At 46.6% G+C, this 23,643-nt stretch overlaps 1 protein-coding gene across 2 annotated transcripts in view; it reads left to right on the top strand.

Annotated features, from left to right (window-relative positions):
* BAK1 (BCL2 antagonist/killer 1) overlaps positions 1-18,519 on the top strand; it is a 48,596-nt gene extending 30,077 nt beyond the window's left edge. Inside the window, exons 3-6 of one of the 2 annotated variants that reach the window (XM_066625053.1) lie at positions 9,075-9,210; positions 9,318-9,461; positions 14,102-14,282; positions 16,098-18,519. In XM_066625053.1, coding sequence (XP_066481150.1) covers positions 9,075-9,210; positions 9,318-9,461; positions 14,102-14,282; positions 16,098-16,199 — 563 coding nt within the window. In that variant the 3' untranslated portion in view covers positions 16,200-18,519. Of the gene's footprint in view, positions 1-9,074; positions 9,211-9,317; positions 9,462-11,409; positions 14,283-16,097 lie in introns of those variants that run through there. The other variant, XM_066625054.1, reaches the window with a different exon arrangement.
* The last annotated feature ends 5,124 nt before the right edge of the window (positions 18,520-23,643 follow it).

Below are 23,643 nucleotides of genomic sequence, written 5' to 3'. Positions count from 1 at the left end.
AAGGGCCAGGGTTACCGGCTACCTGGGCATTTGATTTCTGATATCTCAAGTCCAAGTGGAATGCTGTAACAATTATACCAACATTATCCATGCCTGGTGGGCTTCTTCTCTCAAATCAGTGTGCATAAGATTGAAGGGGAGGATTCTCAAAAGAATCCAATCTCTCCAGCGTGCATGGAGGCTGCTCAAAACAACAGTTATAGAGGCCCAGCAGAAGTGTATAGCGCAAAGGAAGAAGGGCTTGACTAAGTCCAGGAGGGTGCCCACATGGCTAATGAGCCAAGTTAGAGAGGCTGTAAAGGGCAAGGAAGCTTCCTTCCATAAATGGAAGTCTTGCTGTAATGAGAATAAAAAGGAACATAAACTGTGGCAAAAGAAATGTAAGAAGGTGATACAGGAGGCCAAGAGAGACTATGAGGAACACATGGCCAGCAACATTAAGGGGGATAATAAAAGCTTCTTCAAATATGTTAGAAGCAGGAAATCTGCCAGAGAAGTGGTTGGCCCTCTGGATTGTGAGGGAGGGAAAGGGGAGATAAAAGGAGACTTAGAGATGGCAGAGAAATTAAATGAGTTCTTTGCATCTGTCTTCACTGGAGAAGACCTCTGCTGCCCGAACGGCTCATCCTGACCAAGGAATTAAGTCAGATAGAGGTTGAAAGAGAAGATGTTTCAGACCTCATTGATAAATTAAAGATCAATAAGTCACCAGGCCCTGATGGCATCTCCCCAAGAGTTATTAAGGAATTAAAGAATGAAGTTGCTGATCTCTTGATTAAAATATGCAACTTGTCCCTCACAACGGCCACGGTGCCAGAGGACTGGAGGATAGCAAATGTCATACCAATCTTTAAAAAGGGAAAGAGGGGGGACCTGGGAAACTGTAGGCCAGTCAGCCTAACATCTATACCGGGTAAGATGGTGGAATGCCTCATCAAAGATGGAATCTCAAAACACATAGACGAACAAGCCTTGCTGAGGGAGAATCAGCATGGCTTCTGTAAGGGTAAGTCTTGCCTCACAAACCTTTTAGAATTCTTTGAAAAGGTCAACAGGCCTGTGGATGCGGGAGAACTCGTGGACATTATATACCTGAACTTTCAGAAGGCGTTCAACACAGTCCCTCAACAAAGGCTACTGAAAAAGCTCCACAGTCAGGGAATTAGAGGACACTGAGACCTGGTTGAAGACCAGGAAACAGAGAGTGGGTGTCAGTGGGCAATTTTCACAATGGAGAGAGGTGAAAAGCGGTGTGCCCCAAGGATCTGTCCTGGGACTGGTGCTTTTCAACCTCTTCATAAATGACCTGGAGACAGGGTTGAGCAGTGAGGTTGCAAAGTTTGCAGACGACACCAAACTTTTCTGAGTGGTGAAGACCAGAAGTGATTGTGAGGCGCTCCAGAAGGATCTCTCAAAACTGGCAGAACGGGCAGCAAAATGGCAGGTGCATTTCAATGTAAGTAAGTGTAAAGTCATGCACATTGGGGCAAAAAATCAAAACTTCACATATAGGCTAATGGGTTCTGAGCAGTCTGTGACAGATCTGGAGACAGATCTTGGGGTGGTGGTGGACAGGTCAATGAAAGTGTCGACCCAATGTGCAGCGGCAGTAAAGAAGGCCAATTCTATGCTTGGGATCATTGGAAAAGATACTGAGAACAAAACTGCTAATATTATAATGCCATTGTACAAATTGATGGTAAGGCCACACCTGGAGTATTGTGTCCAATTCTGCTCGCCGCATCTCAAAAAGGACATAGTGGAAACGGAAAAGGTGCAAAAGAGAGCAACTAAGATGATTACTGGGCTGGGGCACCTTCCTTATGAGGAAAGGCTATGGCGTTTGGGCCTCTTCAGCCTAGGAAAGAGGCGCCTGAGGGGGGACATGATTGCGACATACAAAATTATGCATGGGAAGGATATAGTGGATAGAAAGTTGCTCTTTACACTCTCACATGACACCAGAACCAGGGGACATCCACTAAAATTGAGTGTTGGGAGGGTTAGGACAGACAAAAGAAAATATTTCTTTACTCAGTGTGTGGTCGGTCTGTGAAACTCCTTGCCGCATGATGTGGTGATGGCGTCTGACTTGGAGGCCTTTAAAAGGGGATTGGACAAGTTTCTGGAGGAAAAATCCATTATGGATTACAAGCCATGATGCATATGTGCAACCTCCTGATTTTAGAAATGGGCTATGTCAGAATGCCAATGCAAGGGAGGGCACCAGGATGAGGTCTCTTGTTATCTGGTGTGCTGCCTGGGGCATTTGGTGGCTGCTGTGGGATGCGGGATGCTGGACTGGATGGGGCTATGGCCTGATCCAGTGGGGCTGTTCTTAAGTTCTTATTTGTAGAGCTGCATTGTAAAACCAGCAGCATTACTATTCAAGCATTATCAAAATACTATACTTGCAAACCTACCTGTGAATTCTATATTTAGCTTTTGTTAGGGATCATAGCAGTCAAGGTCTTTTCAGGAACTTTGTGGTTGTCAAGTAGCAAAGCTGCACACCAGACTGGATTGGATAGGACCATGTCTTGGCAGCAGCGGGTTTACACCCTTTGGTGTAAAGGGGAGTGTAGCAGTAATAGTTCTTGCCCCAGATCACTTTTCCAAGGTGGCCCTTCTGTGGTCTTTCCTTAGCATAGCAGGAGGAAAGGGTGTGGCGAGACTCTCAGGGTCCTATGAAAATGAAAATATTTGCACCTATGAAAAAAAAAATGTTTGATGGGACCAGTGGAGATCCCAAAGAACAGCTGCAGAGTGCATAAAATGGAACCCTGCACAAGAGCAGCAGAAGGATTCAGGATTCAGTGCAACAATCAGCTCAGCTTTAATATTCTCGGGCTCAAGTTCATGTCTGTTTTCCAACATAAATGGGGAGTTCCTTGTTTCAAAACATAAGATGGTCCTTAGAGCTTAGCAAAGGAAAACACATAAAGCAAAAAAAGTGAAACCTATTGACTCATTGTTGACATGAAACTGGGAAGAGCAAAAAAGCAGTGTGTGAGTTAAGGCACCCATGTCGCTATTTTAAAAACATAAATAAAAATGGTGCACAGTCTTCCCCTTTTTAACGAATGGCATGGGTGCTCAACAGGGTTACCTTTAGGAACACCTGGGAAACAGATTGTGCTGTTAACAACTTAGGGCCCAATCCTATCCATTTTTCCAGTGCTGGTGCAGTTTTGCCAGTGAGGTGTGTGCTACAGCCTGTAGTGGAGGTGCAGTCACTAGGGCCTTCTTAAGGTATGGGAACATTTGTGCCCTTTCCACAAGGCTGCATTATGGGTACACCAGAGCCGGAAAGTTGGATTGCATTGGACCCCTAGGGTGGTGAGAATTTTTGCAACCCTTTCCTGCTACACGTGCTGTGCTGTTTTGCTTTTCCCAGTTCCTTGCTGATAATGAGTCAGTAGGTTTCGCTTTATGTGTTTTCTTTTGGTCCACTGCAGGACATTGCCTGGTGTTACATTTCTCAGTAATGCCCAAAGAATGTTTGTTTTCCATTCAAAGGCAGTTTTAACATTTGTACACTTCAGACATAAATACAGTATTACAAATATTGGGGGGATTTTTTTAAGGGACCTTGCAGTTGGCAAGCTTTCATGTTGCTCACCAGAGTGGACTGAATAGGACAGTGTCTTGCACACAGTGTCCCTGGCAAGGGGACTCATCAGGGGTTGTCATCCACAACATCTTGTTTCATTCAACAGGCAGGGCCAGCTTTAAGGCAATTTGCCCAGTTTACTCAAACTGGGCCTCAAGTTTTGTGTCGTCCCCCCCTCCAAACTGGGATGGTAGGTGGATCACCCACTGCCACAGCAAGCATCTTAGTGCCTGGGAGGGTGGCACAGCAGGTGGAGCATTGGCTTGTGTGGATCAGTCCACTCTGGAGTCTGTTTGTCCTGAAATGGACCTCCCAGAAGTAGTTGGCAATGAATTCATCGCATCATTGCCCACAGTTTCCAGGTGCGTGTGGGACCACAAGTGCCTGGCTCACCATGGCTGCAGTTGCCATGGATGCATGGTGAGTGAGGGGCCTGCGAGGAAGATGAGGGGCTCCACACAAGCACTCCGCATTGGGCACTCCTGGGGCCCGTGCTGCACACAAGTGTCTTATTCAGTTATTTGACACATGAATACAATGAGAAGCATGGCGTAGACTGTGTTGTGGCTGGGTTCAGACATCACACTAGGCAATAATTAAGCATGATTTTGTGTTATTGTCATGATCTTATGTAGGGGATGGACAGAGTGGATAGAGAGATGCTCTTTACACTCTCACATAATACCAGAACCAGGGGACATCCACTAAAATTGAGTGTTGGGAGACTTAGAACAGACAAAAGAAAATATTGCTTTACTCAGCGTGTGGTTGGTCTGTGGAACTTCTTGCCACAGGATGTGGTGATGGCATCTGACCTGGACACCTTTAAAAGGGGATTGGACAAGTTTCTGGAGGAAAAATCCATTATGGGTTACAAGCCATGATGTGTATGCGCAACCTCCTGATTTTAGAAATGGGCTATGTCAAAATGCCAGATGCAAGGGAGGGCACCAGGATGCAGGTCTCTTGTTATCTGGTGTGCTCCCTGGGGCATTTGGTGGGCCGCTGTGAGATACAGGAAGCTGGAATAGATGGGCCTATGGCCTGATCCAGTGGGGCTGTTCTTATGTTCTTATCCTTGGGCTCACACGTTCCCCCTCCTTCCAGTTAAAACAAGATGTGATTTGTAGTACTCTGTTTAACACTAAGAATGGAAGTTTCCTATTTCCTCCACTCGCACATGAAGGAGAGGGGAGCACACAAACCTGAGGCTTATGGTGGTGATTGTAAATCATGGATGAGGATGACATCTGAACACCGCTAGTGTCCAACAGTTATCTAGATGAACTAATGGAACTACAGAATGGTTGAAAAGCTTTCCGCCTTCCCCACTTCAGCCACCTTATGAAAGAGTTCCAATCCTGAAAAGGGGTTGGAGGATTTTGACTCTTTCCATCTTCACAGCATGAAGCAAAATATGATTAGATGAAAGATGGGACGGCAGATAACTGTTGACCTCTCCGAAACTTAAATGGCACATAAACACAGTTTGGAAAACTCCCACCTGGAGCATCCAGCCACACAGTGTGGCAGTGTTGACCCCACTGCTTTCCTTCATATCAGCTCTCCTGCAGATTGATGATAAAGAACTTGCCATGTTGCTGGACAGTACAGACGAGAGACTTCCTTTTTGTGGTTGCTTGTGCGTCAAGGTTAAGTTTCCAAGTGGTAAATGTCACTGCATCCACCCAAAGAGCTAGTTGTGGTTCCGTTTCACAACAGTGAGGGAAGTTGAGGAGAACTGGTGAGAATATACACGCTGTGCCAGCGTTTCTTAATGTTTGTCCTCAATCATACCACTTCACATGGTCTGCCTATTCAAAGTACTACTGGAAGTAACATTATCACCAGTTACTTCTGAGTTGGGAGGCCAGATGTGATGCAACAAACACCATTAAGAGGCTCAGGGTAGATGGAAGGGCACAGAAATGTATACTTGGGAGCTCTGCCCGCTGAGCTGAGCCTCCTACCACTGTTTTTTGTGTTGCATTTCTGGTCTCACTGCCGGGCAGCAGGTGTCCAGGGGTCCATTGAGTAGCACCAGACACCACCTCAAGTACCGCTGGTGGTACCCGTACCACTGGTTGAGAAACATTGTGCTACACCATGGGTCATGAAAGGAAGGTGGAAAAAGGAACAAGGCCTGCATAAATTTCTGGCGGTTGTCTTTAAGCCAGATGCTGGTTGTGCTTACTCAGAATTAGGTCACTGAAGCTAACTCCCAGGTAGGCATATATAGGCCTGCTGCCTTAAACTTGCAGAGCCTGGAGGTGGAAAGACCTTCCTCACACATGACGTGAAGGAGACACCTGAGCATCTGAACACTTGTCCTGCAGTTCTGCTTTTTCTTGTGGCGACTGGATAATACCTGTCTGCCTCCTGAATTTCTTCACTGAAATAAAAGTGTGATCAACAGGTACACACCCCACCCTGCTCTCCTGAGGGAATGGGAAACAGAGGAAAGGACAAAGTCCTTACTCTGCAGTCCCATGTTTGAGTGGACTTGTCTGAAATCCTTGGCGCACGCATGCCTTATCTCCACTAGATTATAGTTTCTGTGCAGCTGAGGAGCAGAGGCCAAACTGAACACTCAAACTGACTACCCAGGTCTCTACTGGATACCTTCAGCAACAACAATATGGGGAGGAATGCACAGTTTGGTGAAGAGAAGTAGTTGGTGGGGTAGAGTTGCTTAACTCTTTCCCTGCCTGTCTATGCTCTCCCTTTCCACCCTCATTCTTTTTCCCAGCCAGGGTTCCCAGACGCATTTGTCTGCTGCCTGAGGGGGAGGGAGTGTGTGGGAAATACTTAAGTCACCCCCCCCTGCACTGCTTCCCACCAACTATATCCTCTTTCCTGCTGCGTGTTATATGTTTGGCAGGCGCCTGGGCACGCAGGTCTCAGCCAAGTGGGACAGTTTCAGCTGGGACATGGAAAAGGAGAGAGAAGTGACCTGTTGTGGGAATAAGCCCACTGAGAGCAATAGATGTGCTGTAAATGAACTTCTTGGCTGCTTTTGGGTTTCAGTTATTCTCTTGTTCAGGTCTCAGCACTGTTCCATTTTGCCAGTTGCCTTTTCTTCACAGCCAACAGACATTCAGGCACCAGGCCTCAGGTAGCTTGTGTTCTTAATCTGCAAGGCCACGCCTGGTTCTGAGATGTCTTCTTGTGCTACCAAGCGGAGTGTCGGAAGAGAGTAAGTTGGCTCTTTTCGAAATATATATCCCTCCTCCCGCACCTGGAGTCAGCAAGCAAGACTGCCACACCTAGTCTATTGCACTTGTAATTGTTAACATTTACAAAACCAATGTGGCACTCTGCCAGGGATGAATCGGGCAACAGAAAAGCTCTGCTCTTTTGTATAGGGTAGGATTACTTGCAGAACAAGCCTGTTTAACCAAGCCTGTTTCAAACCAATTGAAAGAGATAAGAATGAAATCCAAGTGCAGATTTGCTGAACAGATTCAGGTTTGAAAATTTTGTCTTTTTCAACACCCTGATTAGAGCCAAATTCTAATGAGGGTTCTTGCTTTTGATGGACAGCTGTTTGTGTAGCAGTACTCCAATTACAATGATGATTCATTTTTCCCCACCATTGTCTGAGGTGGAGAAACCAATTCCTGCCTCCCCTCCCTCATGAATTCCAGCGCTCTTTCAAGACTAATCTCAGTTGCAGAATTCTGATTTCATGCTGTACTTGCTATTGAGTCCAAAGAGAGCCAGGATGGTGTAGTAGTTTGGGATTTAGAGCAGAAAGACCCAGATTCAAATGCCTGCTCAGCCATGAAGCTTCCTGGGTGGCCTTGGACCAGTCACTATCTCTCTGCCTCACCTACCTCACACAGAGGAACAAAGGAGAGAAGTAACCATGTGCATCACCCTGAGCTCCTTGGAGGAAGAGCAGTATAAAAATGTGAAAAATAAATAAATCCTCAAAACCAATCCGAGGGATGACTGGACCTCTAATCAGAATGTGTTGGTGTCTTTGAATCTTCAGTTCTCTCTTGTACCTTTTCTGCATAGTCTTGCACTGCCCTCTTATGTTGACTCTGTTGAATTGCTGGTCATTATCTCCCTTGATAACTCCCCCCCCCTTTCCCATAACTTTCTTGTCATGACAGTTCCACATCCAGCTTCTCCTGATGGAGCATTCATCATAATATGTGAAGTGAGATTCATCTACAGCTGAAAGGACCGAGATGGTTGTCAGACCCCATCTGACAACTGGTCTATTGTCCTGGCCAACCATAAATTTGAGGAAGGTGCATAAGCAGGGCATGACTGAAATAGTCATCCCTCATTGCTGATCTCCAGCACCTGGAGGTTGGTAATTTAATGTCTTGAAAACAGAAGTTGTACTTACTGACCTGTCCTAAAGGATGACCATGTCTGCCAAAGGAAGCGGTAGTCCGAAGAAGGGATTAACCTACAGGAAGCAGGAGATATGACCCACCCAGTGCTGGGTCTAGTGAACTTGACCTGGAACCCTCAGATTTGCTAATCAGATCATCAGTTCCTGTGGCTCACTGCTGATCAGTCCCCTGGTGCAGTGATGGGTCTGGCACTATCTTCCCTGAGAGAACTTTCCTAAACGATGTTGACTGTGCAGTCATCAATGTCACACTTCACAGTAGTTTGAGTGGGCCACAATGTCTCGTGTTGAAGTTTATACGTGTCCCCTGAGACAGGATACACCCATAATTTCATAAGAGCTGACTATACCGTGAGTCTTCCTAAGTTGTGGGTTCAGAACTTGCTGATTTGACCCAATGCAGGTTCCAAACCCATGTCAGGAGGACCCACAGTGGAACTCCAGGACATGACTGTGTGCCTCAGAGGGTCTGCCAGAAGGCACTAGCAGGTCTTCTGAGGTGCAGGGAGGTCACATATGACATGCCTCAAAACACAGATCATACCACAGAATTCAATATCTGCAGTTTTCAGCATCTGCTGAGGTTCCAGGAATGGAACCCCCATGGATGTCAAGGGCCCACCTTTATTCTCTAGCTCAGTGTTCTTCAACCTGTGGGTCACAACCCCAAAGGGGTCATTGAGCCTCATTTGTGGGGTTGTGGCAAGCTTTCAAAGCCCATGCAAGAGAGGGCTTGGATCTAATCCAATACTGGTATTTCCTTATTAAAACTGAGTTCTTGATATAATCCTGCACCTTTTCTTCCTTTCTTGCTTGCCCAGGCTACCTCACAGGACTACTGTAAAATCACAAGAGGTGGGAGGAAACTGGGCATGTGGGGACAGGAAATAGGTGGCAACAGAGGTGGAGGTAGGCGGATTAGCTCCCAGGATGGGGCAGGATTGGTGATGGGTTCCCAGTCTTGCACTTTATTTATTTATTGACTGACTGACTGACTGACTGACTGTGATCATTGCATGGAAAAAGACTGACACTCGCTGCCCTAGCTGGAGGTGCCTGCTTCACTCACTATTGCTGTCTCTCCTGCAGAAAACCAGGTAGCTGAGCAGACCGAAGAAGTGTTTGAAAGCTATGTTTTCTACCGATATCAGCAGGAGCGGGAGCAGAATGAGGCAGACGTGCCAGTGGACCCTGAAATTACTGAGATGCAGCAGCGGCCAGACAGGTAGGGTGCCAGAAGCATTAACCCCATCCTTTCAAGGCCCAAGACAAGGCCTCCTTGCTTGTCTGCTTCTGTGCTCCTGTGTAACACTTTCTGTTGTCTCTTGGCAGCATCAATAGCCAAGTGGGCAGGCGCCTGGCCACGATCGGTGATGACATCAATATGCGATATGACAAGGAGTTTTGTGAGATGCTGAAGTCCCTGCAGCCAACAAGGGACAATGCCTATGAATACTTCACTAGAATAGCCAGCAGGTAGGTCTGCCCTGCCTTTTTTGTCCCTTCCCAAAAATTCCGGTAAGAGGCTGGTGTAATCTTCCTCAGGAAGGGTTGCTGAGTAGAGATCTATTGGGTTTCCTAGTAAGGATAGTGGGCAGATCAGGGCTGAAGAAATGTGATCTGACCAAACTCCTGCAAACCATCCATCACTATTAATTTAAGCCTCACTCTCAATTCCCTGCTTCGCCAGGGCATAAGTCAATGGGCAAATGCCGGTCTTTCATCTATGTATACTGTAAGTTTGCAGAGGTGTCCATTGCTGATCACCACCATCACCTTTCTCCTGTCTTAAGCCATTTCTACCCAACGCATACACGCAACAAGGACCAAATGTGTACACCTGTGGGCCGGGCAAAAATGGGTTAAACAAGTTTCCTTATTGCCCCTGTGTTACATATTCTTCCTAAGTGATGTATGGCCTTTGGAAGTTTTTGAAGGATGTTGTAATGTACATGGTATGGGAGAAGCATAATAGCATCTTTCGTTCGACTCTAGTCTGCGACAAGCTTGAATGGTAAGGTAGACTTTTCGTTTAAAAACAACAACATCACCAAAGTTCAGAATACTACTGGAGCACAAGAACTGACCATTTCTTCTTTGTGTTTCTCATATTGAGAATCAGGTTGCTTCTGGGAAGATCTCAAGCCAGTGGTCTACAAATCTGGGTTGAAAATGTGTGCTTGCCACTAATGCTCCCTTGTGGGAAAAGAGCAGGGGGTGTTGACTGTGATGTTATGCTGAGTCATTAAGATGACTACTGCGCCCAAGCCTTCCTCTTCGCCCCAGCTTTGAGCTGGCAAGGAAGTAGGGGGTTCATCCTGTAACACAAGCACTTCTGAGACTTAGCACAGAGTTGAGGGAATGGCCCACCCTGCTCCCAAGCCTGCAGAAAGGGCAGGGGATTTCCAGACCTGCCACCGAGCCTCAGAAAGCTGTAAGAAATCTTGCTGCTTTCTGAGTCTCTCCAATGCTCAGCGTCTGGTTGCTGAAATTCTTTGCCTTCCTCCCCTCTTGGGAGAAGGGAGGGGGATCTTACCAGAATTAAAAATACACCTGCCATTTGCAAGTCGCTGCCTGCATTTGTGGACTCTTACTCATAGGTAAAGCATGAAGGCAACAGTCCTCCCCTATTGTTTGCCTCAAGGATTGTTAGTTGGCAACCTTCAGTCTCGAAAGACTATGGTATCGCGCTCTGATTGGTGGTTCTGGAACAGCGTCTAGTGTGGCTGAAAAGGCAACAGTCCTCCCCTATTGTTTGCCTCAAGGATATGTACTCAGATATTATGCTGCTGCACATGGAGGTTTTGTTTCACTGTCATGGCAAATAACAAAATACATGTGGATGTGTGTTCATTTTGATTCCAGTGGAAACAGCTTTCAGAGATGCGTTCTCCAAAGAGTAACACAAAATATGCCACCTGCCAGCCATTATTTACAGTTACCATTAACCCTTTCCCTCCCATGGGTCAGGCCATGGGGCAGGGTCCATCTGTCTTTGTGCTGGGCTTTGCAGAAGCCCAAAGAGAAACTTGGACTGCTTCTGCCTTCCTGAAGAACCCTGCTCGGATTGAAATGACACTCAGCCCCTCCTCCCAGTTCTCTAGCACACACAGCCCATCCTCCTGAGACTCTTGCATGCTTTCTGCCAAATGAGAGATCACCTCTTCCCTTCTCTGAGTTCTTTGTAGTCAGGGAGGTATCGGGGAAGGGATGGCTGCCACTGGTGACCCGGTGAGTGGAGCCGCTAGTAGTTTGTGCATAGAGATGAATTCCCTCTCAAGCAAGGAGGATTTGGGGGGATGCTTCTCACAATGTATCTCTGTGGCCACAAGAACCTACAGATATGCGCACACTGGCAGTTCTTTGTGAATGTTGTTTAATTGTCTCTTCTGTCCTCTCTTCCTGCTCTCCCCTCCTTGGGAAGCCAAGCAGCGTTACTCTTGCCGCTTTGCCACCTTGAGGTGGTTTGTGTACTGCAACCAGGTAAATTAACCTCCAGTGCTTTCCCCTCCCTCCTCTTCAGTGGTGATGTGTGTTTTGATCCTTGTCATTCTGTACTCTGCCTGCTAAACCTTCCTAGCTGCTGTACACACATTTCTAAGGTCATGCCATGAAATGAGTCATACGGTTGTGTTGTTAATGCTGGTTTCCCATGTTGCTATTTTTAATTGTAGTCCCACCAACCAGCCATATAGGCTTTTGTGCGCATGAAATTCAGTAAAAACACTAAAATCAAAGACAGAGGATCCCAAGAACAATCTACAATAGAAACCTGAGCCTGTTAAACAAATACCTTTCTAAACATGAAAATTTTGACAAATTTCATAAATGCACTTAGTGATCTGGCTATACAGTTCTCTGGGCAGAGTTCCACAAAGAGGGGTACTACTCTTGATAAGGCCCTGCTCCATACTTCCAAAGACTGTTGTGGCCAGAGCAGAATCTCACCTGAAAATTTCAGAGCCAGGACAGTGGGGAATCATATGGAAGAAGGAGCTCCTTGTTAAGTTGAGTAGAAATATTTGGTTTTCATGTTTTGTTCTGACAAAAAACCTTAGAAGTGTTGCAACAGGAACTGCCAAAGGCTCAGAAGGAAAATGGAAACTGATTGTACTTTGCTTCTAAAGTGTCCTCTGCTTTCCTCCTCCCACTTGGTGCATAAGACAGGGTCAGGTTCGTTGCTGGATCATTCCGCTATCAGTTCAGAGTACCTGTGGTATAAATGGTTCAGCAAGTTGCGATAGATTACAGTTACAGGATCTATCAAGACCCACCACTTTCTGTATTTGGCTTCGCAAGGACAATCTGAGAACATAACATGGTCTTATAGCTTTTGTGTTTTTCCATTAAGGTGAAATTACAACATGACAGAGCCATAGCTAGAGGTGTTTGAAAATGGTGTTATTTACTGTACTCAGAAATAAGCCCACCGTGTTCAGTAAGACTTAGGGTGCAATTCTAACCCCTTATGTCGGCACTTTCCAGCACCGACGTAAGGGCAATGCAGCTCTGAGGTAAGGGAACAAGCATTCCCTCACTTTGAAGAGGCCTCCATGAGTGACACCCAACTGCAGGGTGCAACACATGCCCCATTGGCACAGCTATGCCAGTGCTGGAAAGTTGGTTAGGATTTGGGCCTACCGTATTTTTCGCTCTATAAGACGCACCTGACCATAAGACGCACCTAATTTTTAGAGGAGGAAAACAGGGAAAAAAATATTCTGAACCAAATAGTGTAATAAAATATGTCTCTCCGCTGCTCTGTTTCCATGCTCCTTAGCATATTTTACTACCTCTAGTTTAAAAGGAATTTTATATGCTAGCCTTTTCTGCTTTATCATCCTTGCACTGGTAGAATGAGGTACTGTAGTATTTTTCTGCAAGTGCATTGTCACTAAGCGATGAACATTTGCATTACCACTGAGCGCCTGCATTTACATTTCAATTTGCATTTGCATTACCATTGCATTTGCATTTGCATTACCATTGAGCACAGGCAGGACCCTGGTCAGGGGCAGAAGCACCTGCCAAGGAGGCTCTGCTGCCCTGAGAACGCCTGCAGCTTTGCAGTATTCGCTCCATAAGACGCACACACTTCCCCCCCCCCCACTTTTTTGGGGGGAAAAGTGCGTCTTATGGAGCGAAAAATACAGTATATTACTCACTAAACACCTCCAGCCATAGCCTGTTTCAGTGGTTCTCAATCTTTTTAGAGGCCCTAAAGCAGAAGTGTCAAACATAAGGCCTGCAAGCTAAATGTGGCCCCTGGAAGCAATGTATCCGCGTCCCCCGCTATAATTGGGTTTTCCCAGAATGATAATTAGACTCCTATCTTGAAAACATAAACAAGATCTGCACATTTTTCTCTTCTGTCATTTGCAGCTAATGAATTTCTTTGTGACAATAAAGTTCCAATTCCTGGCCATCATCTGCTTAATGACGTCACCTTCTGCTTAATGATGTCACTTCCGGCCCTCAGCAGGCACCATGAAGGCTGACTTGGGCCATCTGTACGAAACAAGTTTGACATCCCTGCCCTAGATGCTGCTGCCTGATTTATAAATGCCAAGGGGTGTGGCTATAATGGTGACTGGCCAGCAGTGCTCCCCCCACCAGTAGCAGCTTGTTGAACTCTTGGTGCACAACCTAATCAGTTTTACAAACCACCAAAAATTGAATCATGACCCCACAGGTGGGTCCCACAGTTTGAGAACTGCTGACCTGTTTGAATGTGGCTGTTCTTTTGGAGGCAGCTCTGAGTTCCAGTTCTAGAGCAGGTGCAGCACCTGGGACGCCCACGCAGTCTCCCTTCCAGGATGTGCTCGTTTAAATTTAGGCAGGGTCTGAATGGGATTCATCTCAATGGAAATTCTGGTACTTACATCAGAGAGTATGAACAGCATTTGAAGGTTGTGGCAGCGAAGGGCTGGGCTAGATGTACCTTGTGGCAGCCTCAGTGATTTGTTGGCATGTGCTGGGTTCCTTGAACACCAAGTGCCTGTAAAAGAAACATTCTTGCTGCCAGCAGTATGTCAACAAGCTGTGCTCCAATAGGTGGCAGCAAAGAGCCAGCCACAAAAGGTAGCCTCAACTTTAAAATCTTGTCTCTTACACAGTTTGTTTGAGAGCGGAATCAACTGGGGCCGTGTGATAGCGCTGCTGGGCTTTGGTTATAGGATGGCAATCCATGTCTACCAGCATGGGGTGACTGGCTTCCTGAGGAGAATCGCCCGCTACATTGCAGACTTTATGCTTCGCAACCGCATTGCCCAGTGGATTGCTCAGCAGGGAGGATGGGTAAGTGAGTCTAAGAATCATCACGGATGGGTCTAAAAAACAAAGCACTGTTTATTTCTCCTAACACCGAAGTGCGTTAGCTCTAGTCTTGGGGGATTTGTGCACGCCAGGAGAAGTCTTCATTGTGTCTCCTTTTTTGCTGGTCTACTACAGGTCTGCCAGTCTGCCCCTTTTGCAGGGCTCTTCTGTGGCCTTTTCTCTGACTGTCCAGCTGGCATCTCAGCCTGCTTGCAGAACGTCCTCTTAGTAGCAGAGTGGCAACTGTGGTGCACTTGGTGGCACTGGCACCTCTGAGCCAGTGGCTCTTTCTCTCTTCTCAGCATCCTCCTCTGCCCTTTGGGAACTTATCTGCCCCATTATCTGAAAGCTGTCTTTCAGCAGGGGCAGACCCCCCCCTTTTATGCCACTGTTCCCTTTAAACTGTGTGATTGTATAACTCAACTCAATCGAAAAAGAGCTCTATGCAACTCAGAGCATAGCATTACCAGAAGTCCGGTGATGGCGTTTTACGTCATCACTGTGTGTCTAGAAACATTGAAGAGCTGCTGTGCAACCGGCAAAGGCGTTCATTCAGGAGGAATATTGCTTCACACGCTATACTTTTCCTCCATAGAAACTAAGAAAATGTGTGTGACGATCCTACATGTGTATAGTTCCATGCGTATTGTGTAATTCCATGCACTCATGCTGAGAAGCTGCATCTGGCCATGGGTTCCCAGAACATCTGCAATGGCTGTGTAAGCAGCAAAGCAACATGTATAGTGATAGTCACATAGGAAATATAACCATGAGTTTCATTAGTTTTCCTCTATGTGCATTAAAACACTCATGTTTGAAATACATGGATGTCTGCCTACATCTCTAGAGCAGTGGTTCCTAAACCAGGGGTCATGACCCAAACAAGGGTTGTGTGGATGTTCCTGAGGGTTATAGGAAGCACTGTTCCTTGTACGCTGTGCATCTGCCCAACTGGAATTAAAGCCTTACGCAGCTTCTCTCTCAATATTCCAGAATGTATTTATTATTATGAACACATACCAGCTCCGTGGGTCACCATGCTGAAAGAAAAACTATATTGTGGTTTGTGGCCAAAAATGTTTGGGAAACACTAACCTAGAGACTGATAAAATGTCATTCTGGAACTTTAATATGCATGACTGACCCTACAGAAAGATATGTGAAAGCAGTCTTGTCAGAGACAGACACAGTAATTACGACACAACATTTTTCAGACCTTTAGGCACAGGTTTAATAATAATAATAATAATAATAATAATAATAATAACAACAATAACAACAACAACAACTAGGTATTTATATACCGCCTTTCTGGTCATCGGATTACTCCTCTGACTTTATTCAAGGCGGTTTACATAGGCAGGCGTTCCTAAATCCCTCAAGGGGATTTTTACAATCATAGAGGATCTCTCTTTAAACAACCACACAACATTTCAGAATGGATCTTCCTGGTTTGGTCTCACTTCTGGCCTCCAGTTCTCCCACGCAGGCTGACAAGCAGCTCCATCTCTCACATGGAGGGCAGCCAAGATGCTTCTTGCTCATACCAAGAGCAGGTGGAATCACTCAGCTCGGCTTGTCAGCTGCTTCAAGGTCTTGCCAATCTCAGCCGTTCAGGGAGCTGCCAGTGTCCTCAAACTGGTGACCTTCTGATGTTATCTTCTGGCTAATGGAGGCTCTAGCCTCTAGACCAGACCTCCTGCCCTTTATCTTACAGGAATGCACCTTTTCTACCAAAACAGTCCTGAGAAAATGTCTGAAATTTTTGAATGTAACTCTACCCTTGTCTCTCACTAGGTGGCAGCACTGAACTTAAGCAACGTTTACTTGAAATATGTGCTCCTTGTAGCAGCTGTGATCTTGCTGGGCCAATTTGTGGCACGACGCTTCTTCAGCTAGTGACAGGGAAGGAGAGTGCTGATGGCCATGTGTGTATCAGCCATTGACGTGCTGCTCTGTGGTGATGCTTTTAAAGAAAGAAGGATTTGAGGAAAACACCAAAGGAAACTGAATGATCTGACCTGCTTCTATTTCAACATGACGCCAGTCTATTACCCATCCGCAGGGGAGATTCCAAAGCAGAAAATCCACAGTGTAGTATTAAAAGGAAAGGTGGAACCAAGCATGGAACAGGATTTATTACTTCAAGAGGCCACAGGGCCCAGTGGGTGCTTGGTGAGAAACATCAAGATAGTGGCATTCACAAATGTGGTGAGGAAAAAAAAGGAATCTGTTTTCTCCGTGAAGTCTCTTGAGAGGATCAAATCCTTTTCCAGAACAATCTCAGGGCCAGTTGTTTCATCCCCATGGAATGCGAAGCTTGAGAAGCATGCGGCATCGTGGTTGCTTGCTAAGTGCCTATGTCTTTGGATCTGTTCTTCCTCCTTCTGTGGATCTTCCCAGTGCTGAAATAATCCTGTGGCTGTCACTCGATTGTTTTATCATGAGGGTTTTAACCCCCCTCTCCTGGATTTACTTGAGGATCACAATTACCACCTTCTTAATCTGTGGATGTAAATCCAGATATCGCATATTCCATAAGAGGAAAAAGATCATGTTGTCAGGTGTGGGTCTCAGGGTCTCTCCATCCTCCTGATTATCTGAGGGTACTTCCTAGGCATGGTACAGAGCTCAGTGTTTCTCTGTGGCACTGTCTTCCATCACCTCACTTGCCTTAATTATTCTGCAGATTACTCTTGTCTCTCTCAATGGAGAGAGCCCGCCATTGCTAAAGTGACCTTGCTTCTGTTGCATTTTAATTGAGAGGCTACCACTCCATTACTCCATACAGTACGCTCCATCCTCACTCTGTTCCCTGCACATCAGCAAACACTGTCATTTTTCAAGATGAGCAGCTGTCAGGGAGGGGGAAGGGAGGGAAAGGTGTTGCTTTTCACAGCTGGGGTGGCAAGTTGAGATTTGGTGGATTTTTTCAGAATGGTTTCCCTTGATAATTACTTGCCAAAAGTTAATTGGCCTTCCAGAAATGATGTACAAAAAGTGAAAGGGATCTTTGCTTTCCCCCTGAGAAATTTGGATGTGATCCATATGATCCAACCGCATTAAGCACATTTGAGAGTATGATCCTGTGTGCATGCATAGACAGTAAGTTCCACTGGATTCAGTGAGACACTTCTGAGTAAACATGGATTAAAACTAGGCCGTATGTGCTTCCCTCTCCTGTTGAAATCATTGGGATTTAGTAGTGCTTCACATTGGTTGGATCATGCTTATCCGTGGCAACTCTTCTTTACTGTTTCATTATGCACTGCACTGGAAATACAGCTTCCTGGACAGTAGGGAGGGGCAGGCATGCAGAGAAAAAGCATCTCTAATTCTAAATACTTCAGTTTATTGAAATTTCTTTGGCTTACAGAAGGAGCTGTTTTCTAAATCCTTTCCCTAAATCCCACTTTTGCACTCTTTTCTTCTTCCTAATTAGGGAGGAGATGGGACAGGGTAGGGCAGATCAGACGGGGGGAGGGGGGAGGAACAGAAATGTGCTGTATCCATCCCCCTTGCCTAGCCGGATTTACCTGTACAGAGCAGGTTGGATCTCCATCAGCCATATCACTGGTGTAGATTTGAGTTGGCCCATGGTGGCTGCTGTGCCTTATTGTGGGACAAGGAGGAGGAGCAGACCTGCAGCAGCCAAGAATCCCCCTCAGGATGTAGCATTGTCTGCACTGGTGCCACTGCACCAACGCCCAGGGATATAGGATTGGGCTGGTAATCTACATACCACTATCTCCTTTTAGATGTTAGTGCCAGTCTCTCAAGATGTTACTGTGACTTACTTTCCCCAAGATCTATTCTCTTCACAACAAGTGTACTAGGAAGTAAGTCCCTTTGTGAGATGCATGTGCTTGTAGTACCTTAAAACATCAAAGTGACTTCTCTTTTAGAAGTTGAGAGTAAAGCCATTCCAGAAACGCTTTCAAATGAGTTCTTTCTAATGCTCCATAGAATTGGAGTGGATCTATGTCTCACCTAGACAATGCACAGATGAATATTGGAAGTTGCTTTCTACTGAGAGGGACCATTCTTCTATCTCTATTGGTATTGTCTATAGCAGCGCTTCTGGGGTTTGTGACACCCTCAGAAGCTGGAAATGAGTGGTGGTGATGCAAAACGCATCACAGTGATGTCGTCTGCCACTGCCGGGTTTGGCAGTCATCACAAGCCTCCAAAGAGAGGTCAGAGGGTCAGGGTGGGCAGGAAGGCTCGGTTTTCATGCACTTCAGCTCTGCCTGCTGCACTGAGCCTCCTGCTTGGAGGCTCGCACTGCTTGGAGGCTCGCGCCACAGATTCCCTGCCAGGACAGCAGGTGCCTGCAGTGCCCCAGTAAGTGCCTTGCAACATCCAAGGGCATCGTGACTCACGCTTTGGGGACCACTGGTCTGCACTGATCTTCAGTGGCTCTCTAGGGTTTCAGACAGAAAGATTTGCCACAGACCTCCTTGCAGATGCTTCCAGCCTGGGACCTTCTGCATGCAGAGCCTGTGTTCTTCCACTGACCTATGACATCATTACACTTCAGCCAAAGACAGGATGAGGCATCCTCGAAAGATGCTTTCTGTAACTGTTTCGGGACAAAAACCAGAAGTGGGTTTTTTCCCCTTTTTACAACATTTCTAAGCCTCAGGGAGGGCTGCAGAGGGGGTCGCAGGCTCCCCAGACCCTCTGGCAGCAGCGTGATCATGTTGCTTCCCCCCACCCTGCCTATGCAAAAACCTACAGGGTTCCCAAAGTCCAAGAACCTCTTTGGGACTTTGGGAACCTCTGCCATAGAATGTAGTACTGGCTGTTTGGCGATATTGCCTAGCCAGTTTTTCCAGCAGGTCATAGTTTATGAATTTTTTGCCTTGGAAACAAACTTGCCATGCTATCAGTGCATCTGCCATGGAATCCCTGTGCATTGCTGAAGATGCAAGAACATTTTCAAAGGCACTGACTCAGCTCATACAGACCCAATCTGTTAGACCTGTCACTTCCCATCAGTTGCATGCATGTGTGCATGTGTGTTCCAACACTCCTTATACATTGGAGGAAAAGAAAAAGCTAAAGGCAGGACCTGGACCTTGCCAACACATTGGTTTATCCAACATATGAGGGCCATACAAGACAGACCCAGGTGCTGGGGGCTGGTCCAGTGCACTTGAATTTCTCCCAACTAGCAGTGAATTCCCCCAACCCCATTTCACAGGCATTAATTAGCTTTCTAGCAGACACCCCCAATCCAGCAATTTCCTTAAAGTTTTCTTTAAACTCTCCCATCTGAGCCATGGGAGTTGGGACTTTACAGGACACTGAAAACACTCCTGATGACGCTTGTGGCATCTCTGAATTCAGATTCTTGAAAGGCTAAGGCAGTGCTACTGCAAACAGGAACCACACAACAATGGGAACTGCTGAGCCACTGGGCAAGTCTTTTGGGGTGAGGGTTTTGCTTAACAGACATACTTGAAGCCATAATGTAGCTGTATATTGCCTTTCCTTGCTTTGTGTTATATTTAAAAGACAACTCAGTTCTACACATCAGACAACCCTCTTGCCTTCAGGGACTCAAAGGGATGAAGCCTGCACTTTCCAAACACTCTAGAGCAGTAGTTTCCAAACCTTTCAGCGCTGTGACCCACTTCATCCTCTGCAGTGGGTTGCAACCTGATGCTCAATGCTTCGCCACAAAGCCTTTCTTGGAGACCGCTTCCAGGTCGCACTGGGCCCAAGACCTACTCCATTGGACTCCGCAAATCCAAAATGCCTCCTGGAAGTTGTGGGCGCAAACTGGAAGTCGCTTTTGGTTGCTCCTAGGAGGCATTGTGGGCACGCAGAGGAATGGGTTGTGCTCCCAGCGCGACCCAGAAGCAGCCTCCAGAAGCTCCCAGAAAGACTTTGCAGGGAAGCACTGAGCATTAGGTTGTGACCCACAGTTTGGAAACTGCTGGTCAAGAGAGTCATCAAAATATCTGCAGAGCATCTTTTCATGACCTTATTTACCTAACTTCCAAGGCAACTGCTGGCAACTTCCAAAGGAAGAGATGTGGATCCACTTCTTCCTGGGCCATTTTACAAGTGGAGAAAAGAGGCACAATTTTAAACCTCACGTTTTGGCTTGGTGTCAGCGGGATTCTCACAGCAAGGGGAGATATTTACTGGAGGATTGTTTGCCAAGGAGAAAGGGGCCCCTACTATGCCTTCCATTAAGCGTTGCTTTGGACTCTGCAACAACACTGCAGTGCAATGTTTTACGATAATACACACACTTGGCAGTGATTGTTCAGGCTCCAGAGACCAAGGGGGAGCCCTTTTGTTGGATGTGGGTAAATTAGGTTTGTTCCACGTGCATCAAAACAATCCTGTGTCAAGCATAAAGAAATCATGTTCTGTTCTACCTCCCATTGAAGATGAAAGGAAGTGATCCTCCATGGGGGCCACGGTGGTGCTAATGCCCCTGGACTTGTGCAGAAAGAGCCTCTTGACTGACTTGCATCACACGTGAGCCATCAAGAATTCACTGTATGACAGATCCACGGGGAATGCACTGGGTTGTTTTACTGGAAGGTAGCAATGTTTTATGTACTATAAAAAGAAGTTGTACTGTTCGCACTAAAAAATTAAATAGCTGTAACTGTAATATATACTGCAAAATTAAAGTTATGTGCACATTTTGGTGATCCAGAGTTTCCATTGTATGAGTGGTCTGAATGTAAACTCAAACTGTGGGGCATTGTTTTAACATTTGGAGGAGTTGCTTTTGCTCTCAAGAACAGTTTAACTGCACAATCCTATGCATGTCTAAGTCAGATGAGTCCCACTGAGCTCAATTATTATTATTAAGAATATTTGCATGCCACATTTCAACAGGAGTAGTTCACAAGGTGATTTACGTCGCAAAATAATTCAATAAATGGTTCCCTACCTCCAAAGGGTCCACAATCTAAGAATAAATATACAGAAGAGACACCAGCAAAAGCCACTGTAAAAGATGTTATGCTAGGGTGAATAGTTGCTCTCCCCCTGCTAAGAGGGCACCTCTTTGAAAGGTGCCTCTTTGCCCAGATAGGTTCAAGTATAATTCTCAGGGCATAGTTCTGCCCATCTCTATCCTAGAGTCATCTGTGCTTTTTCTGGCTTAACCAGCAATCCAACCACCCACGGGGCTTACTAATGGGTACACGTGTTTAGGATTGCAGTGCAGGAGAAGTTGGTTTTTCATGGTCAGAAGTTTGCTTGGTTATTAAAAAAATTAAGCTCTTTTTTTTCAAAGCCCCATTTTCTAGTTGAACAGCAAATGGAACAACTTGTGTTCTGCTTTGCCGCACCTGTGACAAGGCAACATATGTAATGGAAATCCACAAGATCCCCCAAGGAGATAGGGCTGCGGTTTTCAAACTCTCCCAGAGTTTGAAACCTGAAGTAAGTCCTTGCGGGGGCGAGGGGGAGACAGTGGGGGTCAAGGGAACGCAGTGACGCGATCCCCAGGATCGCACTGCTCAGGGGGGCTGCAGGGACTGGGGTGCACTCACCAGTCCCTGCAGCAGCATCCTGGGAGTTCAGAGAGCCCTGCACGAGCCTCTGCAGGGCTCCCCAGGTAAGCAGCAATGAAAGTGAGCGATCGCGCTCTGCCTCCGCAAAACCGGAAGTGGAGCACGATCACTCCACTTTCATTGCTGCTGACCTGGGGAGCCCTGCAGAGGCTTGTGTAGGGCTCCCCACACCCTCAGGACACTGCTGCAGAGACTGGTGAGTGCACACCAGTCCCTGCAGTCCTGTCAGAGTGAAAGTGGAGCAATTGCACTCTGCTTCTGGTTTAGCGGAGGTGGGGTGCGATCACCCCACTTTCACTTTGGAAGACTCGGGGAGCCCTGTGGACAGCTGCGCAGGGCTCCCCACACCCCCGGGAGGCTGCAGGAGGCTGTGGTAAGTCCAGCCAAGCCCCTGCAGCCCCCTGAGCCTCTTCCCTGCCTCCTGGCTGCCCCCGCCCCTTAAGAGCAAAGAGGCCAGGGCCCTCAGGCTGGGGTGCCGCAATGCCCCAGTCTGAAAACCTCTGAGATAGGGTGTGGTGTCAATAATGGCCCCTTGCTCTGGCAGGCAAGCATAGGGTTAACCCCAGGGCTCTAACTAGCAGCCACAAGAGGCAACCAGGTCATTAAGGGATAAAAGCAGCACTGGAAGAATGGAGAGTTCTGTGGGTGTAGAAGGAAGGGGTTTAGACAGCAGAAGGAATGAGCTTGAAGGAGAGAGAACTAAACTGATGGATTATTGGACTGAGGAACTAATGGACTGGCTGATGGACTACTCAATCTGGTGACTGACCGATGGACTAACTGACTAATGGACAGATGGGCAACTGGACTGCTGAGGATTGCTGGAACAGAGACTGCTGGAGATTAGTGTGTGGCTGCCATTCCCAAGACCTGCTGAGGACCAAGTTGTTGCTGTGGTGGCTGGAGAAGCTGCTGGCAAGGGAGGGGAGGACGGAGAACTTCTGCAGGTTAAACAGCAAGCTACCCTGGTGGTGAGGTCCAGCAGTGTTGCAGTGCAGAACTTGAACCATTGTTGGGGAACACAGGGGAGCTAATTCATTTAAAGTGGACATAGGTCCTCTCTGACTGGCAATGGCTATCAAGGGTCCCAGTACATGCTACTGGAAAGCCTTTCAACTGGAGATAGCAGGAATGGACCCTAGGAGCATTTTTACATGCGCGTGTGTGCAAACACACACACACACACACACACACACACACACACACACAGCTCTGTCACTGAACTGTGCCCTCCCCTGAACTAGATGCAGTTTCTGAAGGCAGCTCCAAAAGAGCACATTAGTAACCTCATGTATCAGCTGATACAAAGCATGGGTGACTAAGGCCAGGTGCCTGTCAGGAATAGGTGCAACTGCCTTGCCAGCCCAAGGCAGTCTTGGCTACCATCATTGCCTAAGAATCCACAGAGAGTATAGGCATTGAAAACACTGTGCAAGACTGCACAACACATAGCAGCATTCACACATATTTCATCTCCGGTTTTTCACCTCCTACTCTAGGGATGAGGATTGTGATCTCTCATGTTGGCATATTTGATGAGCAAAAGCAATCAACAGACATTGGAATTGAAAAGAAATTAATGAAGAAAAAAATGGCAATTAACTGGTACAGCCATAAAAGTCATGTTGGAAAAGCCCAAGTGAGAAGGAAGTCTTAATTGTTAAAAGATTTTTGATGGGAAATTGTCACTGCTGCCATCCTGGTGAACAGTCACTCCACGTGTGATACAAACCAGTCCACACCAAACCATGTTGCTTGTGTGTCTTTGTTACACACAGGAACAACTCAGGACT

Source organism: Tiliqua scincoides, chromosome 4 (assembly GCF_035046505.1).
Source record: "Tiliqua scincoides isolate rTilSci1 chromosome 4, rTilSci1.hap2, whole genome shotgun sequence".
Lineage (NCBI taxonomy): Eukaryota > Metazoa > Chordata > Lepidosauria > Squamata > Scincidae > Tiliqua > Tiliqua scincoides.
Note: the sequence above shows the minus strand (reverse complement) of the source record. Positions and strands in the feature narration are given on the sequence as shown.